Source organism: Salvelinus alpinus, chromosome 21 (genome assembly GCF_045679555.1).
Source record: "Salvelinus alpinus chromosome 21, SLU_Salpinus.1, whole genome shotgun sequence".
In the NCBI taxonomy this organism is placed as follows: domain Eukaryota; kingdom Metazoa; phylum Chordata; class Actinopteri; order Salmoniformes; family Salmonidae; genus Salvelinus; species Salvelinus alpinus.
This window is the reverse complement of record NC_092106.1, coordinates 41,486,275-41,506,411: the sequence shown is the minus strand read 5'-3', so window position 1 is coordinate 41,506,411 and position 20,137 is coordinate 41,486,275. Positions and strand designations below refer to the sequence as shown.

Genomic DNA, 20,137 nt, shown 5'->3' with positions numbered 1-20,137 from the left:
TTCAGAAATGTAAATTCACTAATAAATAAACACTCTTCTGTGTTTTCTATAAGGATAAGTACATTAAGACAATTCTACATTCTTCTAATAGCAAAGGGGTAAACAAATCAACATGTTTTAAGGTCTTTGTATAATCTGTAATGTGTTGTACCCCTAAGCAGATGTTTTTATTGTCTGTTTGTATACTCCTTGTATGTACACTGGTTTTCTGCAATAAAGAAAAAAGAATGGCGAAAAAAATAAATATATAAAATAAATTGGTGGACAGTGAATGATGAGGCCCATGCTGCTAAGGTTAAAGGCATGTGGTGGTGCATTGTGGGCCGACACTGTATAGCCTAGGCTAGTATTGTACTCTGCGGGGATAGGATGGGCGGCAATTATTTGTCTCGCCTAGGGCGTTATATCTGCCAGGACCGGGCCTGATCAGCGTTGATTAGTCTATAAATAAAAATTAAGAAAATATTCTGTATCAAACTATACCATGCCAGGTTGGAGAGGATTGGTGTATTGTCCATTTGACACAACATTAGGGCATTATAGGCCTCGGGCCAGAACAACATGGTCCACTGCTGTTGAATAATTAACGAATAGTCAGACACATCCAACCTTTTTCAAAAGAAGACCAGTTATTTATTTACTAGCAAGCAATGGAAAAAGCATTGTATAAAAGTAGAATCAGATAAAAAAGATAAAATTACACCTTATGGAACAGCGGGGACTGTGAAGAGACACACACCGGCACATACACACATACACAAAGACACACACCGGCACATACACACATACACAAAGACACACACCGGCACATAATGACAAGGAGAAAACAGGTTTACCCATACTGACAAGGAGAAAACAGGTTTACCCCATACTGACAAGGAGAAAACAGGTTTACCCCATACTGACAAGGAGAAAACAGGTTTACCCCATACTGACAAGGAGAAAACAGGTTTACCCCATACTGACAAGGAGAAAACAGGTTTACCCATACTGACAAGGAGAAAACAGGTTTACCCCATACTGACAAGGAGAAAACAGGTTTACCCCATAATGACAAGGAGAAAACAGGTTTACCCCATACTGACAAGGAGAAAACAGGTTTACCCATACTGACAAGGAGAAAACAGGTTTACCCCATACTGACAAGGAGAAAACAGGTTTACCCCATACTGACAAGGAGAAAACAGGTTTACCCCATACTGACAAGGAGAAAACAGGTTTACCCCATACTGACAAGGAGAAAACAGGTTTACCCCATACTGACAAGGAGAAAACAGGTTTACCCCATACTGACAAGGAGAAAACAGGTTTACCCCATACTGACAAGGAGAAAACAGGTTTACCCCATACTGACAAGGAGAAAACAGGTTTACCCCATACTGACAAGGAGAAAACAGGTTTACCCCATACTGACAAGGAGAAAACAGGTTTACCCCATACTGACAAGGAGAAAACAGGTTTACCCCATACTGACAAGGAGAAAACAGGTTTACCCCATACTGACAAGGAGAAAACAGGTTTACCCCATACTGACAAGGAGAAAACAGGTTTACCCCATACTGACAAGGAGAAAACAGGTTTACCCCATACTGACAAGGAGAAAACAGGTTTACCCCATAATGACAAGGAGAAAACAGGTTTACACCATAATGACAAGGAGAAAACAGGTTTACCCCATACTGACAAGGAGAAAACAGGTTTACCCATACTGACAAGGAGAAAACAGGTTTACCCCATACTGACAAGGAGAAAACAGGTTTACCCCATACTGACAAGGAGAAAACAGGTTTACCCCATACTGACAAGGAGAAAACAGGTTTACCCCATACTGACAAGGAGAAAACAGGTTTACCCCATACTGACAAGGAGAAAACAGGTTTACCCCATACTGACAAGGAGAAAACAGGTTTACCCCATACTGACAAGGAGAAAACAGGTTTACCCCATACTGACAAGGAGAAAACAGGTTTACCCCATACTGACAAGGAGAAAACAGGTTTACCCCATACTGACAAGGAGAAAACAGGTTTACCCCATACTGACAAGGAGAAAACAGGTTTACCCCATACTGACAAGGAGAAAACAGGTTTACCCCATACTGACAAGGAGAAAACAGGTTTACCCCATACTGACAAGGAGAAAACAGGTTTACCCCATACTGACAAGGAGAAAACAGGTTTACCCCATACTGACAAGGAGAAAACAGGTTTACCCCATACTGACAAGGAGAAAACAGGTTTACCCCATACTGACAAGGAGAAAACAGGTTTACCCCATAATGACAAGGAGAAAACAGGTTTACCCATACTGACAAGGAGAAAACAGGTTTACCCCATAATGACAAGGAGAAAACAGGTTTACCCCATAATGACAAGGAGAAACAGGTTTACCCCATAATGACAAGGAGAAAACAGGTTTACCCCATAATGACAAGGAGAAAACAGGTTTACCCCATAATGACAAGGAGAACACAGGTTTACCCCATAATGACAAGGAGAAAACAGGTTTACCCATAATGACAAGGAGAAAACAGGTTTACCCCATAATGACAAGGAGAAACAGGTTTACCCCATAATGACAAGGAGAAAACAGGTTTACCCCATAATGACAAGGAGAAAACAGGTTTACCCCATAATGACAAGGAGAAACAGGTTTACCCCATAATGACAAGGAGAAAACAGGTTTACCCCATAATGACAAGGAGAAAACAGGTTTACCCATAATGACAAGGAGAAAACAGGTTTACCCATAATGACAAGGAGAAAACAGGTTTACCCCATAATGACAAGGAGAAAACAGGTTTACCCCATAATGACAAGGAGAAAACAGGTTTACCCATAATGACAAGGAGAAAACAGGTTTACCCCATAATGACAAGGAGAACACAGGTTTACCCCATAATGACAAGGAGAAAACAGGTTTACCCATAATGACAAGGAGAAAACAGGTTTACCCCATAATGACAAGGAGAAAACAGGTTTACCCCATAATGACAAGGAGAAACAGGTTTACCCATAATGACAAGGAGAAACAGGTTTACCCCATAATGACAAGGAGAAAACAGGTTTACCCCATAATGACAAGGAGAAAACAGGTTTACCCATAATGACAAGGAGAAAACAGGTTTACCCCATAATGACAAGGAGAAAACAGGTTTACCCCATAATGACAAGGAGAAAACAGGTTTACCCCATAATGACAAGGAGAACACAGGTTTACCCCATAATGACAAGGAGAAACAGGTTTACCCATAATGACAAGGAGAAAACAGGTTTACCCATAATGACAAGGAGAAACAGGTTTACCCCATAATGACAAGGAGAAAACAGGTTTACCCCATAATGACAAGGAGAAACAGGTTTACCCCATAATGACAAGGAGAAAACAGGTTTACCCCATAATGACAAGGAGAAAACAGGTTTACCCATAATGACAAGGAGAAAACAGGTTTACCCCATAATGACAAGGAGAAAACAGGTTTACCCATAATGACAAGGAGAAAACAGGTTTACCCATAATGACAAGGAGAAAACAGGTTTACCCCATAATGACAAGGAGAAAACAGGTTTACCCCATAATGACAAGGAGAAAACAGGTTTACCCCATAATGACAAGGAGAAAACAGGTTTACCCCATAATGACAAGGAGAAAACAGGTTTACCCCATAATGACAAGGAGAAAACAGGTTTACCCCATAATGACAAGGAGAAAACAGGTTTACCCCATAATGACAAGGAGAAAACAGGTTTACCCCATAATGACAAGGAGAAAACAGGTTTACCCCATAATGACAAGGAGAAAACAGGTTTACCCATAATGACAAGGAGAAAACAGGTTTACCCATAATGACAAGGAGAAAACAGGTTTACCCATAATGACAAGGAGAAAACAGGTTTACCCCATAATGACAAGGAGAAAACAGGTTTACCCCATAATGACAAGGAGAAAACAGGTTTACCCCATAATGACAAGGAGAAACAGGTTTACCCCATAATGACAAGGAGAAACCAAGAAGAAACCAAGATTGAACTCTTAACCTGAATGCCAAGAGTCACGTCTGGAGGAAACCTGGCACCGTCCCTTAAGTGGATCATGGTGGTGGCAGCATCATGCTTTGGGGTTGTTTTTCAGCGGCAGGGATTGGGAGACTAGTCGGGAACAAGGGAAAGATGAACAGAGCAAAGTACAGAGAGATCCTTCATGAAACCCTACTGCAGATCACCCAGGACCTCAAACTGTGGCGAAGGTTCACCTTCCAACAGGACAACTACCCTAAGCACTCCTCCAAGACAAAGCAGGAGTGGATTGTGGGCAAGTCTGAATGTCCTTGAGTGGCCCAGCCAGAGCCCTGACTTGAACCCAATCGAACATCTCTTGAGAGACCTGAAAATAGCTGTGCAGCAACACTCCCCATCCAACCTGACAGCCCTTGAGAAGATCTGCAGAGAAGAATAAGAGAAACTTGTTGCTTTGCCATTTTGGTGTATTGTGATGTCATTATGGGGTATTGTGATGTCATTATGGGGTATTGTGATGTCATTATGGGGTATTGTGATGTCATTATGGGGTATTGTGATGTCATTATGGGGTATTGTGATGTCATTATTGGGTATTGTGTGTAGATTGATGAGGGGGGGAAAAGTAATCAATTTTAGAATAAGGCTGTAACGTATCGAAATCTGGAAAAAGTTCTGAATGCATTGTATGTATGTATATATATATATATATATATAGGCCTTTCACACACAATCATAATTTTTTATTCTCTTTATATTTGAAATCCAGCAGTCGGTTTATACATCCAATGAATCCACAAATGTGGTCAATCATTGTCTGAGAAAAAATCCTTTAATATTCTAAAAGATCAACATAATTGGTTATGATACCACTAAATGAACAGCCAGTGTAAACAAATGTTTCTGAAATGAATGGAAGCCACAGTCATGGAATGTCATTTATTTTCTTTAATTAAGTAATTGGCACAGATTGGATAGCAGAACAAGCATATCCTGCTGCAAATTGATAACATGGACGACTCACTGAAGTGGAATAAGAGCTGTCTAGTTTATTGATAACATGGACGACTCACTGAAGTGGAATAAGAGCTGTCTCGTTTATTGATAACATGGACGACTCACTGAAGTGGAATAAGAGCTGTCTAGTTTATTGATAACATGGACGACTCACTGAAGTGGAATAAGAGCTGTCTAGTTTATTGATAACATGGACGACTCACTGAAGTGGAATAAGAGCTGTCTAGTTTATTGATAACATGGACGACTCACTGAAGTGGAATAAGAGCTGTCTAGTTTATTGATAACATGGACGACTCACTGACTGGAATAAGAGCTGTCTAGTTTATTGATAACATGGACGACTCACTGAAGTGGAATAAGAGCTGTCTAGTTTATTGATAACATGGACGACTCACTGAAGTGGAATAAGAGCTGTCTAGTTTATTGATAACATGGACGACTCACTGAAGTGGAATAAGAGCTGTCTAGTTTATTGATAACATGGACAACTCACTGAAGTGGAATAAGAGCTGTCTAGTTTATTGATAACATGGACGACTCACTGAAGTGGAATAAGAGCTGTCTAGTTTATTGATAACATGGACGACTCACTGAAGTGGAATAAGAGCTGTCTAGTTTATTGATAACATGGACGACTCACTGAAGTGGAATAAGAGCTGTCTCGTTTATTGATAACATGGACGACTCACTGAAGTGGAATAAGAACTGTCTAGTTTATTGATAACATGGACGACTCACTGAAGTGGAATAAGAGCTGTCTAGTTTATTGATAACATGGACGACTCACTGAAGTGGAATAAGAGCTGTCTAGTTTATTGATAACATGGACGACTCACTGAAGTGGAATATGAGCTGTCTATTTGATTTGCGATATACTGTAAAATTATATTGTCACTGTATCTATAGCTAACTAGGAATACTTTCAGCAAAGCCTTCATTTTTTTTAATTGTGATTGCTATTAAGCTCAGAAACATATCAATTATACAACAGCAATTTGTTCAACAACACAACCCTTTCCCACAATAGTTCCCCATCATGTTCTCAGGAACATCAGAAGTTCAGCACTTTCAGTTTCAACAGTTTCTCTTTAATGTGTGCAGTTATCCCACATACCTCCATTAACAGAGTCTTTTGAATTGAAGATGTGAATGTCAAAGAAAGAGAGAGAGAAAAAGAGAGTTAGAGAGTGTGAGTGGGAGAGAGAGAGAGAGAGAGAGAGAGAGAGAGAGAGAGAGAGAGAGAGAGAGAGAGAAAGTGAGTGGGAGAGAGAGAGAGGGACATAGAGAGAGAGAGTGAGTGGGAGAGAGAGAGAGAGTAGGACAGAGAGACAGAGAGAGAGAGTGGGAGAGAGAGAGAGGGACATAGAGAGAGTGAGTGGGAGAGAGAGAGAGAATAGGACAGAGAGAAGGGATTGAGAGAGAGAGAGAAAGAGAGGGAGAAGGAGAGATAGGGGGAGGAGAGAGAGAGAGAGAGAGTAGGACAGAGAGAAGGGATTGAGAGAGAGAAGGAGAGGGAGAATGAGAGAGAGGGGGAGGAGAGAGAGAGAGAGAGAGTAGGACAGAGAGAAGGTATTGAGAGAGAGATAGAAAGAGAGGGACAAGGAGAGAGAGTAGGACAGAGAGAGGGAGAGAGAGTAGGACAGAGAGAAGGGATTGAGAGAGAGAGAGACAGAGAGTAGGACAGAGAGAAGGGATTGAGAGAGAGAGAGAAAGAGAGGGAGAAGGAGAGAGAGAGGGACATAGAGAGAGAGAGAGAGAGAGTGAGTGGGAGAGAGAAAGAGAGAGAGAGAGAGTGAGTGGGAGAGAGAAAGAGAGAGAGAGTGAGTGGGAGAGAGAAGGGGAGGAGAGCGAGAACAATAGATGTGTCATATTTGTCAGTAGAAAATGTGTGTTTAGCACGGTGACTTGACCTTGGTGTGGGATCTACACATAAAGTAATGTTCAGGAATGACAATTGTTCTACTCTTAGTAAGAAAATGCAATATCCTTATATAAAACATACAAATAGTTCACTTCCAACTCAATAGACATTCCCCACACACACACACACACACACACACACACACACACACACACACACACACACACACACACACACACACACACACACACACACACACACACACATACCCCACACCACACACTGAGCAGCGTCTCTGATTGAAGAGGGTTAAATACCTGTTCTCTTTAATATCCGAGACCAACGCTCACCTTCCACTGACTGGGATAAAGATAATTGAGAGAGGTCAGGTAATATATAATTACTACTGATGATTATCATGCTCTCGGCGCTGAAACCTCCATGTTGCTTTGAATTATATCTGTATGGCTCATTTAACACAGCCTGTTACACCTTACCTACTGTATATAATAGCAAGAACGACAGTTTGTTAAAGACTAGCCTGTTACATCTAACCTACTGTATATAATAGCAAGAACGATAGTTTGTTAAAGACTAGCCTGTTACATCTAACCTACTGTATATAATAGCAAGAACGACAGTTTGTTAAAGACTAGCCTGTTACATCTAACCTACTGTATATAATAGCAAGAACGACAGTTTGTTAAAGACTAGCCTGTTACACCTTACCTACTGTATATAATAGCAAGAACGACAGTTTGTTAAAGACTAGCCTGTTACATCTAACCTACTGTATATAATAGCAAGAACGACAGTTTGTAAAAGACTAGCCTGTTACATCTAACCTACTGTATATAATAGCAAGAACGACAGTTTGTTAAAGACTAGCCTGTTACACCTTACCTACTGTATATAATAGCAAGAACGACAGTTTGTTAAAGACTAGCCTGTTACATCTAACCTACTGTATATAATAGCAAGAACGACAGTTTGTTAAAGACTAGCCTGTTACACCTAACCTACTGTATATAATAGCAAGAACGACAGTTTGTTAAAGACTAGCCTGTTACATCTAACCTACTGTATATAATAGCAAGAACGACAGTTTGTTAAAGACTAGCCTGTTACACCTTACCTACTGTATATAATAGCAAGAACGACAGTTTGTTAAAGACTAGCCTGTTACACCTAACCTACTGTATATAATAGCAAGAACGACAGTTTGTTAAAGACTAGCCTGTTACACCTTACCTACTGTATATAATAGCAAGAACGACAGTTTGTTAAAGACTAGCCTGTTACATCTAACCTACTGTATATAATAGCAAGAACGACAGTTTGTTAAAGACTAGCCTGTTACACCTTACCTACTGTATATAATAGCAAGAACGACAGTTTGTTAAAGACTAGCCTGTTACATCTAACCTACTGTATATAATAGCAAGAACGACAGTTTGTTAAAGACTAGCCTGTTACATCTAACCTACTGTATATAATAGCAAGAACGACAGTTTGTTAAAGACTAGCCTGTTACACCTAACCTACTGTATATAATAGCAAGAACGACAGTTTGTTAAAGACTAGCCTGTTACATCTAACCTACTGTATATAATAGCAAGAACGACAGTTTGTTAAAGACTAGCCTGTTACACCTTACCTACTGTATATAATAGCAAGAACGAAAGTTTGTTAAAGACTAGCCTGTTACACCTTACCTACTGTATATAATAGCAAGAACGACAGTTTGTTAAAGACTAGCCTGTTACACCTTACCTACTGTATATAATAGCAAGAACGACAGTTTGTTAAAGACTAGCCTTGTGGTGTCCATTTAGCCCCATGCTGCTGCCACAGACCAGTAATACACACAATCTGACCATGTATGATGTTTCATACCCAACACATTTCAGGAGATGAAGGCTTTCTAGCTGGTTTTAGAAACATGTTATACTATATACATGGTATAATGGTATACTATTTACATGGTATAATGGTATACTATATACATGGTATAATGGTATACTATAAACATGGTATAATGGTATACTATATACTTGGTATAATGGTATACTATATACATGGTATAATGGTATACTATATACATGGTATAATGGTATACTATTTACATGGTATAATGGTATACTATATACATGGTATAATGGTATACTATAAACATGGTATAATGGTATACTATATACATGGTATAATGGTATACTATTTACATGGTATAATGGTATACTATATACATGGTATAATGGTATACTATAAACATGGTATAATGGTATACTATATACATGGTATAATGGTATACTAAATACATGGTATAATGGTATAACATATACATGGTATAATGGTATACTATGTATGTTATACTATATACATGGTATAATGGTATTTTATATACATGTTATAATGGTATACTATATAAATGTTATAATGGTATACTATGTATGTTATACTATATACATGTTATAATGGTATACTATATACATGGTATAATGGTATACTATGTATGTTATACTATATACATGTTATTATGGTATACTATATACATGGTATAATGGTATACTATATACATGTTATAATGGTATACTATATACATGGTATAATGGTACACTATGTATGTTATACTATATACATGTTATAATGGTATACTGTATTATGGTATACTATATACATGTTATAATGGTACACTATGTATGTTATACTATATACATGTTATAATGGTATACTGTATTATGGTATACTATATACGTCACCCTGCTCGCTTAGCCGTAGCACTGCCACCCTCTATAGCTCACATCGAGACTAGAACCCGGGGGACCTCTGTCTCCCAAGCACGTGACCAGCCTCCTGAAACGTTCTTACCCGGGACCTCTGTCTCCCAAGCACGTGACCAGCCTCCTGAAACGTTCTTACCCGGGGGACCTCTGTCTCCCAAGCACGTGACCAGCCTCCTGAAACGTTCTTACCCGGGGGACCTCTGTCTCCCAAGCACGTGACCAGCCTCCTGAAACGTTCTTACCCGGGACCTCTGTCTCCCAAGCACGTGACCAGCCTCCTGAAACGTTCTTACCCGTACCTCTGTGTCCCAAGCACGTGACCAGCCTCCTGAAACGTTCTTACCCAGGACCTCTGTCTCCCAAGCACGTGACCAGCCTCCTGAAACGTTCTTACCCGGACCTCTGTGTCCCAAGCACGTGACCAGCCTCCTGAAACGTTCTTACCCAGGACCTCTGTCTCCCAAGCACGTGACCAGCCTCCTGAAACGTTCTTACCCGGACCTCTGTCTCCCAAGCACGTGACCAGCCTCCTGAAAGGTTCTTACCCGGGGCCTCTGTCTCCCAAGCACGTGACCAGCCTCCTGAAACGTTCTTACCCGGGACCTCTGTCTCCCAAGCACGTGACCAGCCTCCTGAAACGTTCTTACCCGGGACCTCTGTCTCCCAAGCACGTGACCAGCCTCCTGAAACGTTCTTACACAGTTGCGCCACTGAAAAGCTAGCAATTGGGCGATGATATAGGAGACATTTAAGCTAACAAGAAATTACACATCCCCATCTATTACCTCTGTCCAACAGTAATGATCACTACCATAGAAATGTCAGTATATCTCTATGACTGACACATACCCTCTCTGCCTCCCCCAGATCTGTGTATTATCTCTATGTCTGACACATACCCTCTCTGGCTCCTCCAGATCTGTGTATTATCTCTGTGACTGACACATACCCTCTCTGCCTCCTCCAGATCTGTGTATTATCTCTATGTCTGACACATACCCTCTCTGGCTCCTCCAGATCTGTGTATTATCTCTATGTCTGACACATACCCTCTCTGGCTCCTCCAGATCTGTGTATTATCTCTATGTCTGACACATACCCTCTCTGGCTCCTCCAGATCTGTGTATTATCTCTGTGACTGACACATACCCTCTCTGGCTTCCCCAGATCTGTGTATATCTCTATGACTGACACATACCCTCTCTGCCTCCCCCAGATCTGTGTATTATCTCTATGTCTGACACATACCCTCTCTGGCTCCTCCAGATCTGTGTATTATCTCTGTGACTGACACATACCCTCTCTGCCTCCTCCAGATCTGTGTATTATCTCTATGTCTGACACATACCCTCTCTGGCTCCTCCAGATCTGTGTATTATCTCTATGTCTGACACATACCCTCTCTGGCTCCTCCAGATCTGTGTATTATCTCTATGTCTGACACATACCCTCTCTGGCTCCCCCAGATCTGTATATTATCTCTATGTCTGACACATACCCTCTCTTCCTCCAGATCTGTGTATTATCTCTGTGACTGACACATACCCTCTCTGGCTCCCCCAGATCTGTGTATTATCTCTGTGACTGACACATACCCTCTCTGGCTCCCCCAGATCTGTGTATTATCTCTATGACTGACACATACCCTCTCTGGCTCCCCCAGATCTGTATATTATCTCTATGTCTGACACATACCCTCTCTTCCTCCAGATCTGTGTATTATCTCTGTGACTGACACATACCCTCTCTGGCTCCCCCAGATCTGTGTATTATCTCTGTGACTGACACATACCCTCTCTGGCTCCTCCAGATCTGTGTATTATCTCTGTGACTGACACATACCCTCTCTGCCTCCCCCAGATCTGTGTATATCTCTATGACTGACACATACCATCTCTGCCTCCCCCAGATCTGTGTATATCTTTATGACTGACACATACCCTCTCGTCCTCCAGATCTGTCTACTGCTGTCCAGAAGTTCTCTCAGTCCCTCCAGGAGTTCCAGTTTGAGTGTATAGGAGACGCAGAGACGGACGACGAGGTCAATATCGGTAAGTCCTCCAGCGAGACCGGAACGAAGAGGGTTTCTCTCCCTCTCTCCAACTTTTCGGACATCGTTCTGAGCTATAGTCCGTTAGTTGTTACATTGTCTTATTTAATTTTGGCCGGTTGGTTTAACATTATCAAATGTCAAACTAATTAAAATTCCCCCCTCTAAAAAAACACATGTTCCTGCAAGTCATTTGTTTTTTGGAGAAAATTGCTCACTTTAATTAATGATTATCAAGAAGCATCACTTGTTAGTCCAAAACTTCATATTACTTTCTCTTTGGTCTCCCAGCATCATGCAGAAGGAAACAACGCATAGCTACTTTAACTGTGTCCAGGGATTAAACAGCACATAGCTACTTTAACTGTGTCCAGGGATTAAACAGCACATAGCTACTTTAACTGTGTCCAGGGATTAAACAGCACATAGCTACTTTAACTGTGTCCAGGGATTAAACAGCACATAGCCACTTTAACTGTGTTCAGGGATTAAACAGCACATAGCTACTTTAACTGTGTCCAGGGATTAAACAGCACATAGCTACTTTAACTGTGTCCAGGGATTAAACAGCACATAGCCACTTTAACTGTGTCCAGGGATTAAACAGCACATAGCTACTTTAACTGTGTCCAGGGATTAAACAGCACATAGCTACTTTAACTGTGTCCAGGGATTAAACAGCACATAGCCACTTTAACTGTGTCCAGGGATTAAACAGCACATAGCTACTTTAACTGTGTCCAGGGATTAAACAGCACATAGCTACTTTAACTGTGTCCAGGGATTAAACAGCACATAGCTACTTTAACTGTGTCCAGGGATTAAACAGCACATAGCCACTTTAACTGTGTCCAGGGATTAAACAGCACATAGCTACTGAATAGACTATATACAGTAGCCCAGGGATTAAACAGCACATATACACTGAATAGACTATATACAGTAGCCCAGGGATCAAACAGCACATAGCCACTGAATAGACTATATACAGTAGCCCAGGGATTAAACAGCACATATACACTGAATAGACTATATACAGTAGCCCAGGGATCAAACAGCACATAGACTATATACAGTAGCCCAGGGATTAAACAGCACATAGCTACTGAATAGACTATATACAGTAGCCCAGGGATCATCAACTACATTATGTATTTGATTTAACCTTTATTCAACTAGGCAAGTCCGTGAAGAACAAATTCGTATTTACATCAATGGCCTTCCCCGGCCAAACCCTAACCAGGACGACACTGGGCCAATTGTGCACCGCCCTATGGGACTCACGGCCGCTAGTGATACAACCTGGATACGAACCAGGGTCTGTAGTGACGTCTCTCGTGCTGAGATGCAGTGCCTTAGACCGCTGCGTCGCTCTGGAGCAGCGCGTTAGACCGCTGCGCCGCTCGGGAGCAGTGCCTTAGACCGCTGCGCCGCCCTGGAGCAGTGCCTTAGACCGCTGCGCCGCCCTGGAGCAGTGCCTTAGACCGCTGCGCCGCTCGGGAGCAGTGCCTTAGACCGCTGCGCCGCTCTGGAGCAGTGCCTTAGACCGCTGCGCCGCCCTGGAGCAGTGCCTTAGACTGCTGCGTCGCTCGGGAGCAGTGCCTTAGACCGCTGCGTCGCTCGGGAGCAGTGCCTTAGACCGCTGCGCCGCTCGGGAGCAGTGCCTTAGACTGCTGCGTCGCTCGGGAGCAGTGCCTTAGACTGCTGCGTCGCTCAGGAGCAGTGCCTTAGACTGCTGCGTCGCTCGGGAGCAGTGCCTTAGACCGCTGCGCCGCCCTGGAGCAGTGCCTTAGACCGTTGCGTCGCTCGGGAGCAGTGCCTTAGACCGCTGCGCCGCCCTGGAGCAGTGCCTTAGACCGCTGCGCCGCCCTGGAGCAGTGCCTTAGACCGCTGCACCGCCCTGGAGCAGTGCCTTAGACCGCTGCGCCGCTCGGGAGCAGTGCCTTAGACCACTGCGCCGCCCTGGAGCAGTGCCTTAGACCGCTGCGCCGCTCGGGAGCAGTGCCTTAGACCGCTGCGCCGCCCTGGAGCAGTGCCTTAGACCGCTGCGCCGCTCGGGAGCAGTGCCTTAGACCGCTGCGCCGCCCTGGAGCAGTGCCTTAGACCGCTGCGTCGCTCTGGAGCAGTGCGTTAGACTGCTGCGCCACTCGGGAGCAGTGCCTTAGACTGCTGCGCCGCTCGGGAGCAGTGCCTTAGACCGCTGCGCCGCCCTGGAGCAGTGCCTTAGACCGCTGCACCGCCCTGGAGCAGTGCCTTAGACCGCTGGGTCTGTAGTGACGTCTCTCGTGCTGAGATGCAGTGCCTTAGACCGCTGCACCGCCCTGGAGCAGTGCCTTAGACCGCTGCGCCGCTCCTGTTACCCAGTCGTCCTCTCACTTCCTCTTCCTCTCTTTTTATCTCTCTCATAGGGACATAGGGCTCAAGTCAAAATTAGTGCACTATATAGGGAATAGGGTGCTATTTTGACACATTCATAACGTGTTTATTTTGTAATTTAGTCTGCCCAGATAGACAGAGCTGATTCCTGATTCTATAGCAGCGGGAGGAGCAGGCACGGGCCACAGCGCCTCGGGCTTCTTTTGGAAAGCTTTTTATTGACTGACTAACAGAAGCTATTGGGAATACATAGCAGGGTACATCTATGAATACGTAACAGCACTTCAGACAAACAATAGGATTAAAGACACAGTGGCAGGAGAGCTTTTTCATGTTTCCAAGAATTACATAGATTTAATTGGTCTCAGACAATGACATAGATTTAATGGGTCTCAGAAAATTTCATAGATTTAATGGGTCTCAGACAATAACATAGATTTAATGGGTCTCAGACAATAACATAGATTTAATGGGTCTCAGACAATAACATAGATTTAATGGGTCTCAGACAATAACATAGATTTAATGGGTCTCAGACATTTACATAGATTTAATGGGTCTCAGACAATAACATAGATTTAATGAGTCTCAGACAATAACATAGATTTAATGGGTCTCAGACATTTACATAGATTTAATGGGTCTCAGACATTTACATAGATTTAATGGGTCTCAGACAATTACATAGATTTAATGGGTCTCAGACAATAACATAGATTTAATGGGTCTCAGACATTTACATAGATTTAATGGGTCTCAGACAATTTCATAGATTTACTGGGTCTCAGACAATTACATAGATTTAATGGGTCTCAGACAATAACATAGATTTAATGGATCTCAGACAATAACATTGATTGTTTCAAAGAATTACATAGACTTGTTTTCTGATAGTTTCCGTTGTTGTTTAGTTGTATAGGCTGCAACATTGTACACCTTTGCATTGTGTTGGGATGAATCAGACTGTTCGATATCTGTTTAAAACAGATACCACTTTTTCAAAGTGTGATCCCTTGCCACCATTCCCAAACAGCGAAAGGCCAAGATAGCAGAATAACTATCCGAGGAGAAAAGATGTGATCGTCTGGCCATCAATGGTAACTGTTGTTCTCTCTGACTGACTTGACTGGACCCAGACAGTGAACCCATAGTCTGTGTCTTGATGCACCATAGGACCAATCTACTTTGATGCTCCCCTCTTCCCCCAGAGTCACCAGGAGCCTGTCTGTGTGTGTGTCCTAAATAGCATCCTATTCCCTATATAGTGCGCTACTTTTGACCAGAGGCCTATGGCTCTGATAGGGCTCTGCGAACAGGGTGCTTGGGGATACAGCCTCTGTCTGTAGGAGCAGACGGGTTCAACTGACCTTGTATTGATTTCCATTCTCCACTTCCTGTAGTGACATTCAAAATCCTACAACATATTACACCAGTAATCACAGAATCAATGGGACAGCTAGACAACTAGATTGATGGAGGCAATAAAGAAATATTAGTTGTTCTCAAAGTTACAGGGGCTGTTTTCTTCATCATGGTCTGACTTCTTCTCTTTCACTGTGTCCTGTGGTCTGGAGTAGAACAAACCTTAGATTAGTGGTGTCCTGTGGTCTGGAGTAGAACAAACCTTAGATTAGTGGTGTCCTGTGGTCTGGAGTAGAACAAACCTTAGATTAGTGGTGTCCTGTGGGCTGGAGTAGAACAAACCTTAGATTAGTGGTGTCCTGTGGTCTGGAGTAGAACAAACCTTAGATTAGTGGTGTCCTGTGGGCTGGAGTAAAACAAACCTTAGATTAGTGGTGTCCTGTGGTCTGGAGTGGAACAAACCTTAGATTAGTGGTGTCCTGTGGTCTGGAGTGGAACAAACCTTAGATTAGTGGTGTCCTGTGGTCTGGAGTTGAACAAACCTTAGATTAGTGGTGTCCTGTGGTCTGGAGTAGAACAAACCTTAGATTAGTGGTGTCCTGTGTTCTGGAGTAGAATAAACCTTAGATTAGTGGTGTCCTGTGGTCTGGAATAGAACAAACCTTAGATTAGTGGTGTCCTGTGGTCTGGAGTTGAAAGAACTTTAGATTCATGGTGTCCTGCTAGCTAGCTAAACAATAAACCATAATCCCAACTCATGACGTTACTACCTTGCATGAATCTGCAGGTAGCTAACCAACCAGGTTCTATGGCTATAACTAGTCAAGCAAATGTGTCTGAGATACGAAGAATAAGATCATACACATAACGTTAGCTAGCGAGCCAGCCAGCTAACATTATCTAGATTATTCTTTAACTTCAAATGAAACTACTTCCTGTCAAAATTAGAAACGTTTAATATCTTAAAATGTAGCTAGCTAGACTGTCTTACCTGTATACATCGTGGTTGGACGCGTTTCCTGTCGGATGCCATGGTTGCCCTTAGTTTGAAGATGTAATCCGGAGACAGGTGTTTCCTCCATCTCCTTAGCTATCAATCTCTAATTCCACTGATTTCAAAACTCGGTCCTCCAGAAAGTGGACAGCATACACATAACGTTAGCTAGCGAGCCAGCCAGCTAACGTTAGCTAGCTAACAGTACACTTTAACTTCTTGCAACTATAGGGGGTGCTGTTCCGCATTAGCATTTTTTGGTCTCCAAATTAAACTGCCTCGTGCTCAATTCTTGATCGTACAATATGCATATTATTGTTATTATTGGATAGAAAACACTTTCTAGTTTCTATAGCCGTTGGAATTTTGTCTCTGAGTGGTACAGAACTACTTCTACAGCACTTTTCCTGACAGGGAGTCAGATTTCAGAAATTTTGACCCCTGATCTGGGGTCGGTTTTAAGGTGCCTGTAAATGCTATGGAGAAACCGACACTGCCTACGTCTTCCTCTGGGTGTCAGTACGTCATCACGCTTTGAATGGAGTCGATTGCACAATCAGAGCCACTATAAAACAACAAAACGTGGAAGTACCGTCCTTTCCCTTCGCGCGTCTTACGCAAGATGGACATCGGACTTGCCTCCTTCCAAATGGTTGTTTAGCCAGTGATATTTCTCCGGTCATGTTTTTAGTCGTTATAGTTGTTAAAAACATCATAATGTAGTTAATTTGAACCGTTTTATAGCAATTTATATCCGTTTAGTGCGATTTTGAGGAATTTCTTTGTCGTGCACTTTGAAGCTTTGGTCACGTTTCGGGGTCTCGGTCGATGTTAGTGGACATTTCGAAGGACAGAGGACATCTATCGACCAAAAGAAGATTAGACCCAAGAAAGGATACATTGCCCAAGAATCTGATGGAAAATCACCTCATAGTAAGGAATATTTAATATGATAAATCGTTGTTCTGTCGAAATATTTTAAACGCATAATCCGCCATTTTGTTTGTTATCGCTTCACTTGGCGAACCCTGTATTGCACAGTAAGGATAATTTTAGAAATGTAAATCAGCGGTTGCATTAAGAACTAATTTGTCTTTCGATTCCTGTCAACCCTGTATTTTTTAGTCAAGTATATGATTAGCTTTCGATTAAACTAGATCACTCTGAAAGATGACGTCCGACATTTTGAGCCTTGATTTGCTAGTATTTTCATTGTATAACCACGGTTTTGTATGGCTAAATATGCACATTTTCGAACAAACTCTATATGTATGTTGTAAAATGATGTTACAGGAGTGTCATCGGAAGAATTCTGAGAAGGTTAGTGAAAAAATTAATATATTTTGGCGATGATTACGTTATAGCTCTCTTTGGCTTGAATCGATGCTCTGGTAACGTTTGCACATGTGGTATGCTAACTTATCGATTTATTGTGTTTTCGCTGTAAAACGCTTAGAAAATCTGAAATATTGTCTGAAATCACAAGATCTGGGTCTTTCCATTGCTATGCTTTGTCTATTCTTATGAAATGTTTTATGATGAGTAAATTGGTCATACACGTTGCTCTCTATAGTAATTCTAGTCGAGTTGTGATGGTCGGTGCAATTGTAAACTGTGATTTCTACCTGAAATATGCACTTTTTTCTAACAAAACCTATCCTATACCATAAATATGTTATCAGACTGTCTTCTGATGAGGTTTTTTATTGGTTATTGGCTATCAATATCTTAGTTTAGCCGAATTGGTGATAGCTACTGGTGGAGAGAAAAAATGGTGGACAAAGAAATTGTGTATTTTGCTAACGTGTTTAGCTAATAGATTTACATATTGTGTCTTCCCTGTAAAACATTTTAAAAATCTGAAATGGTGGCTTTATTCACAAGATCTGTATCTTTCATCTGGTGTCTTGGACTTGTGATTTAATGATATTTAGATGCTACTATCTACTTGTGAAGCTATGCTAGCTATGCTAATCAGTGTGTGTGGGGGGGTGGGGGGTGATCCCGGACCCGGGGTAGAGGCTCGTGAAAGGTTAACTTGATGTTAAGTTTATGCAGTTTTACTGCGGGTTACATTTAAAAAAGCCACGTTGGACAGGATTACCTACACATACTGACCAGCTCAAATAGACAGAAGCATGCTATATGGCTGACCAATCCAAACTCATCTCTCGGCATGTCCAGCCCACTCATTATCTTGCTTGCTTTTTCCATGGCTAAAACAACTAGGCTAGTAATTTAACAATTGTAGTTGTTTTTAAAGATGGCATACACGTTTGTTATTAAGGCACATGAAAGTTCACATGTTCGAGAAGGCAATTCTGCCAAAAAACACAGTTTACATTCAAACGGTTCTCCTGTGAAATAGTGACCCGCGACATACACCTAGTTTCCTGAAATTGGTCACAAATGACTGATGATTGGCTGAGAGAAATTGATGATAAAAAGACTGTAGGAGCTTTTTTGTTAGACTTCAGTGCGCCTTTAAACATTATCGATGACAAGGAGAAAACAGGTTTACCCCATAATGACAAGGAGAAAACAGGTTTACCCCATAATGACAAGGAGAAAACAGGTTTACCCCATAATGACAAGGAGAAAACAGGTTTACCCCATAATGACAAGTAGAAAACAGGTTTACCCCATAATGACAAGGAGAAAACAGGTTTACCCATAATGACAAGGAGGAAACAGGTTTACCCATAATGACAAGGAGAAAACAGGTTTACCCATAATGACAAGGAGAAAACAGGTTTACCCCATAATGACAAGGAGAAAACAGGTTTACCCCATAATGACAAGGAGAAAACAGGTTTACCCCATAATGACAAGGAGAAAACAGGTTTACCCCATAATGACAAGGAGAAAACAGGTTTACCCATAATGACAAGGAGAAAACAGGTTTACCCCATAATGACAAGGAGAAAACAGGTTTACCCCATAATGACAAGGATAAAACAGGTTTACCCCATAATGACAAGGAGAAAACAGGTTTACCCATAATGACAAGGAGAAAACAGGTTTACCCATAATGACAAGGAGAAAACAGGTTTACCCCATAATGACAAGGAGAAAACAGGTTTACCCCATACTGACAAGGAGAAAACAGGTTTACCCATAATGACAAGGAGAAAACAGGTTTACCCATAATGACAAGGATAAACAGGTTTACCCATAATGACAAGGAGAAAACAGGTTTACCCCATAATGACAAGGAGAAAACAGGTTTACCACATAATGACAAGGAGAAAACAGGTTTACCCATAATGACAAGGAGAAAACAGGTTTTTAGACATTTCTGCAAATGTATTAAAAATTAAAACCAGAAATATCTTATTTAGATAAGTATTCAGCCCCTTTGCTTTGAGACTTGAAAATGAGCTCAGGTGATCAGGTCCTGTTTCCATTGATCATCCTTGAGATGTTCCTACAACTTGATATCGAGACCACCTGTGGTAAATTCAATTGATTGGACATTATTTGGAAAAGCACACACCTCTCTATATAATTCCCACAATTGACAGTGCATGTCAGAGCAAAAAAACAAGCCATTAGGTTAAAGGAGTTGTCTGTAGAGCTCCGAGACAGGATTGTGTCGAGGCACAGACCTGGGAAAATTTCTGCAGCATTGAAGGTCCCCAAGAACACAGTAACCCCCATCATTCTTAAATGGAA

General features: G+C 41.8%; 1 protein-coding gene across 2 annotated transcripts in view; it reads left to right on the top strand.

Annotated features, from left to right (window-relative positions):
- The window catches only part of LOC139548331 (rho GTPase-activating protein 42), a 346,340-nt gene that overhangs the window by 20,979 nt on the left and 305,224 nt on the right, over positions 1–20,137 (top strand). For both annotated transcript variants that reach the window (XM_071357947.1, XM_071357948.1), the window contains exon 2: positions 11,636–11,731. In XM_071357947.1, the coding sequence (XP_071214048.1) occupies positions 11,636–11,731 (96 nt within the window). The remainder of the gene's footprint in view (positions 1–11,635; positions 11,732–20,137) is intronic.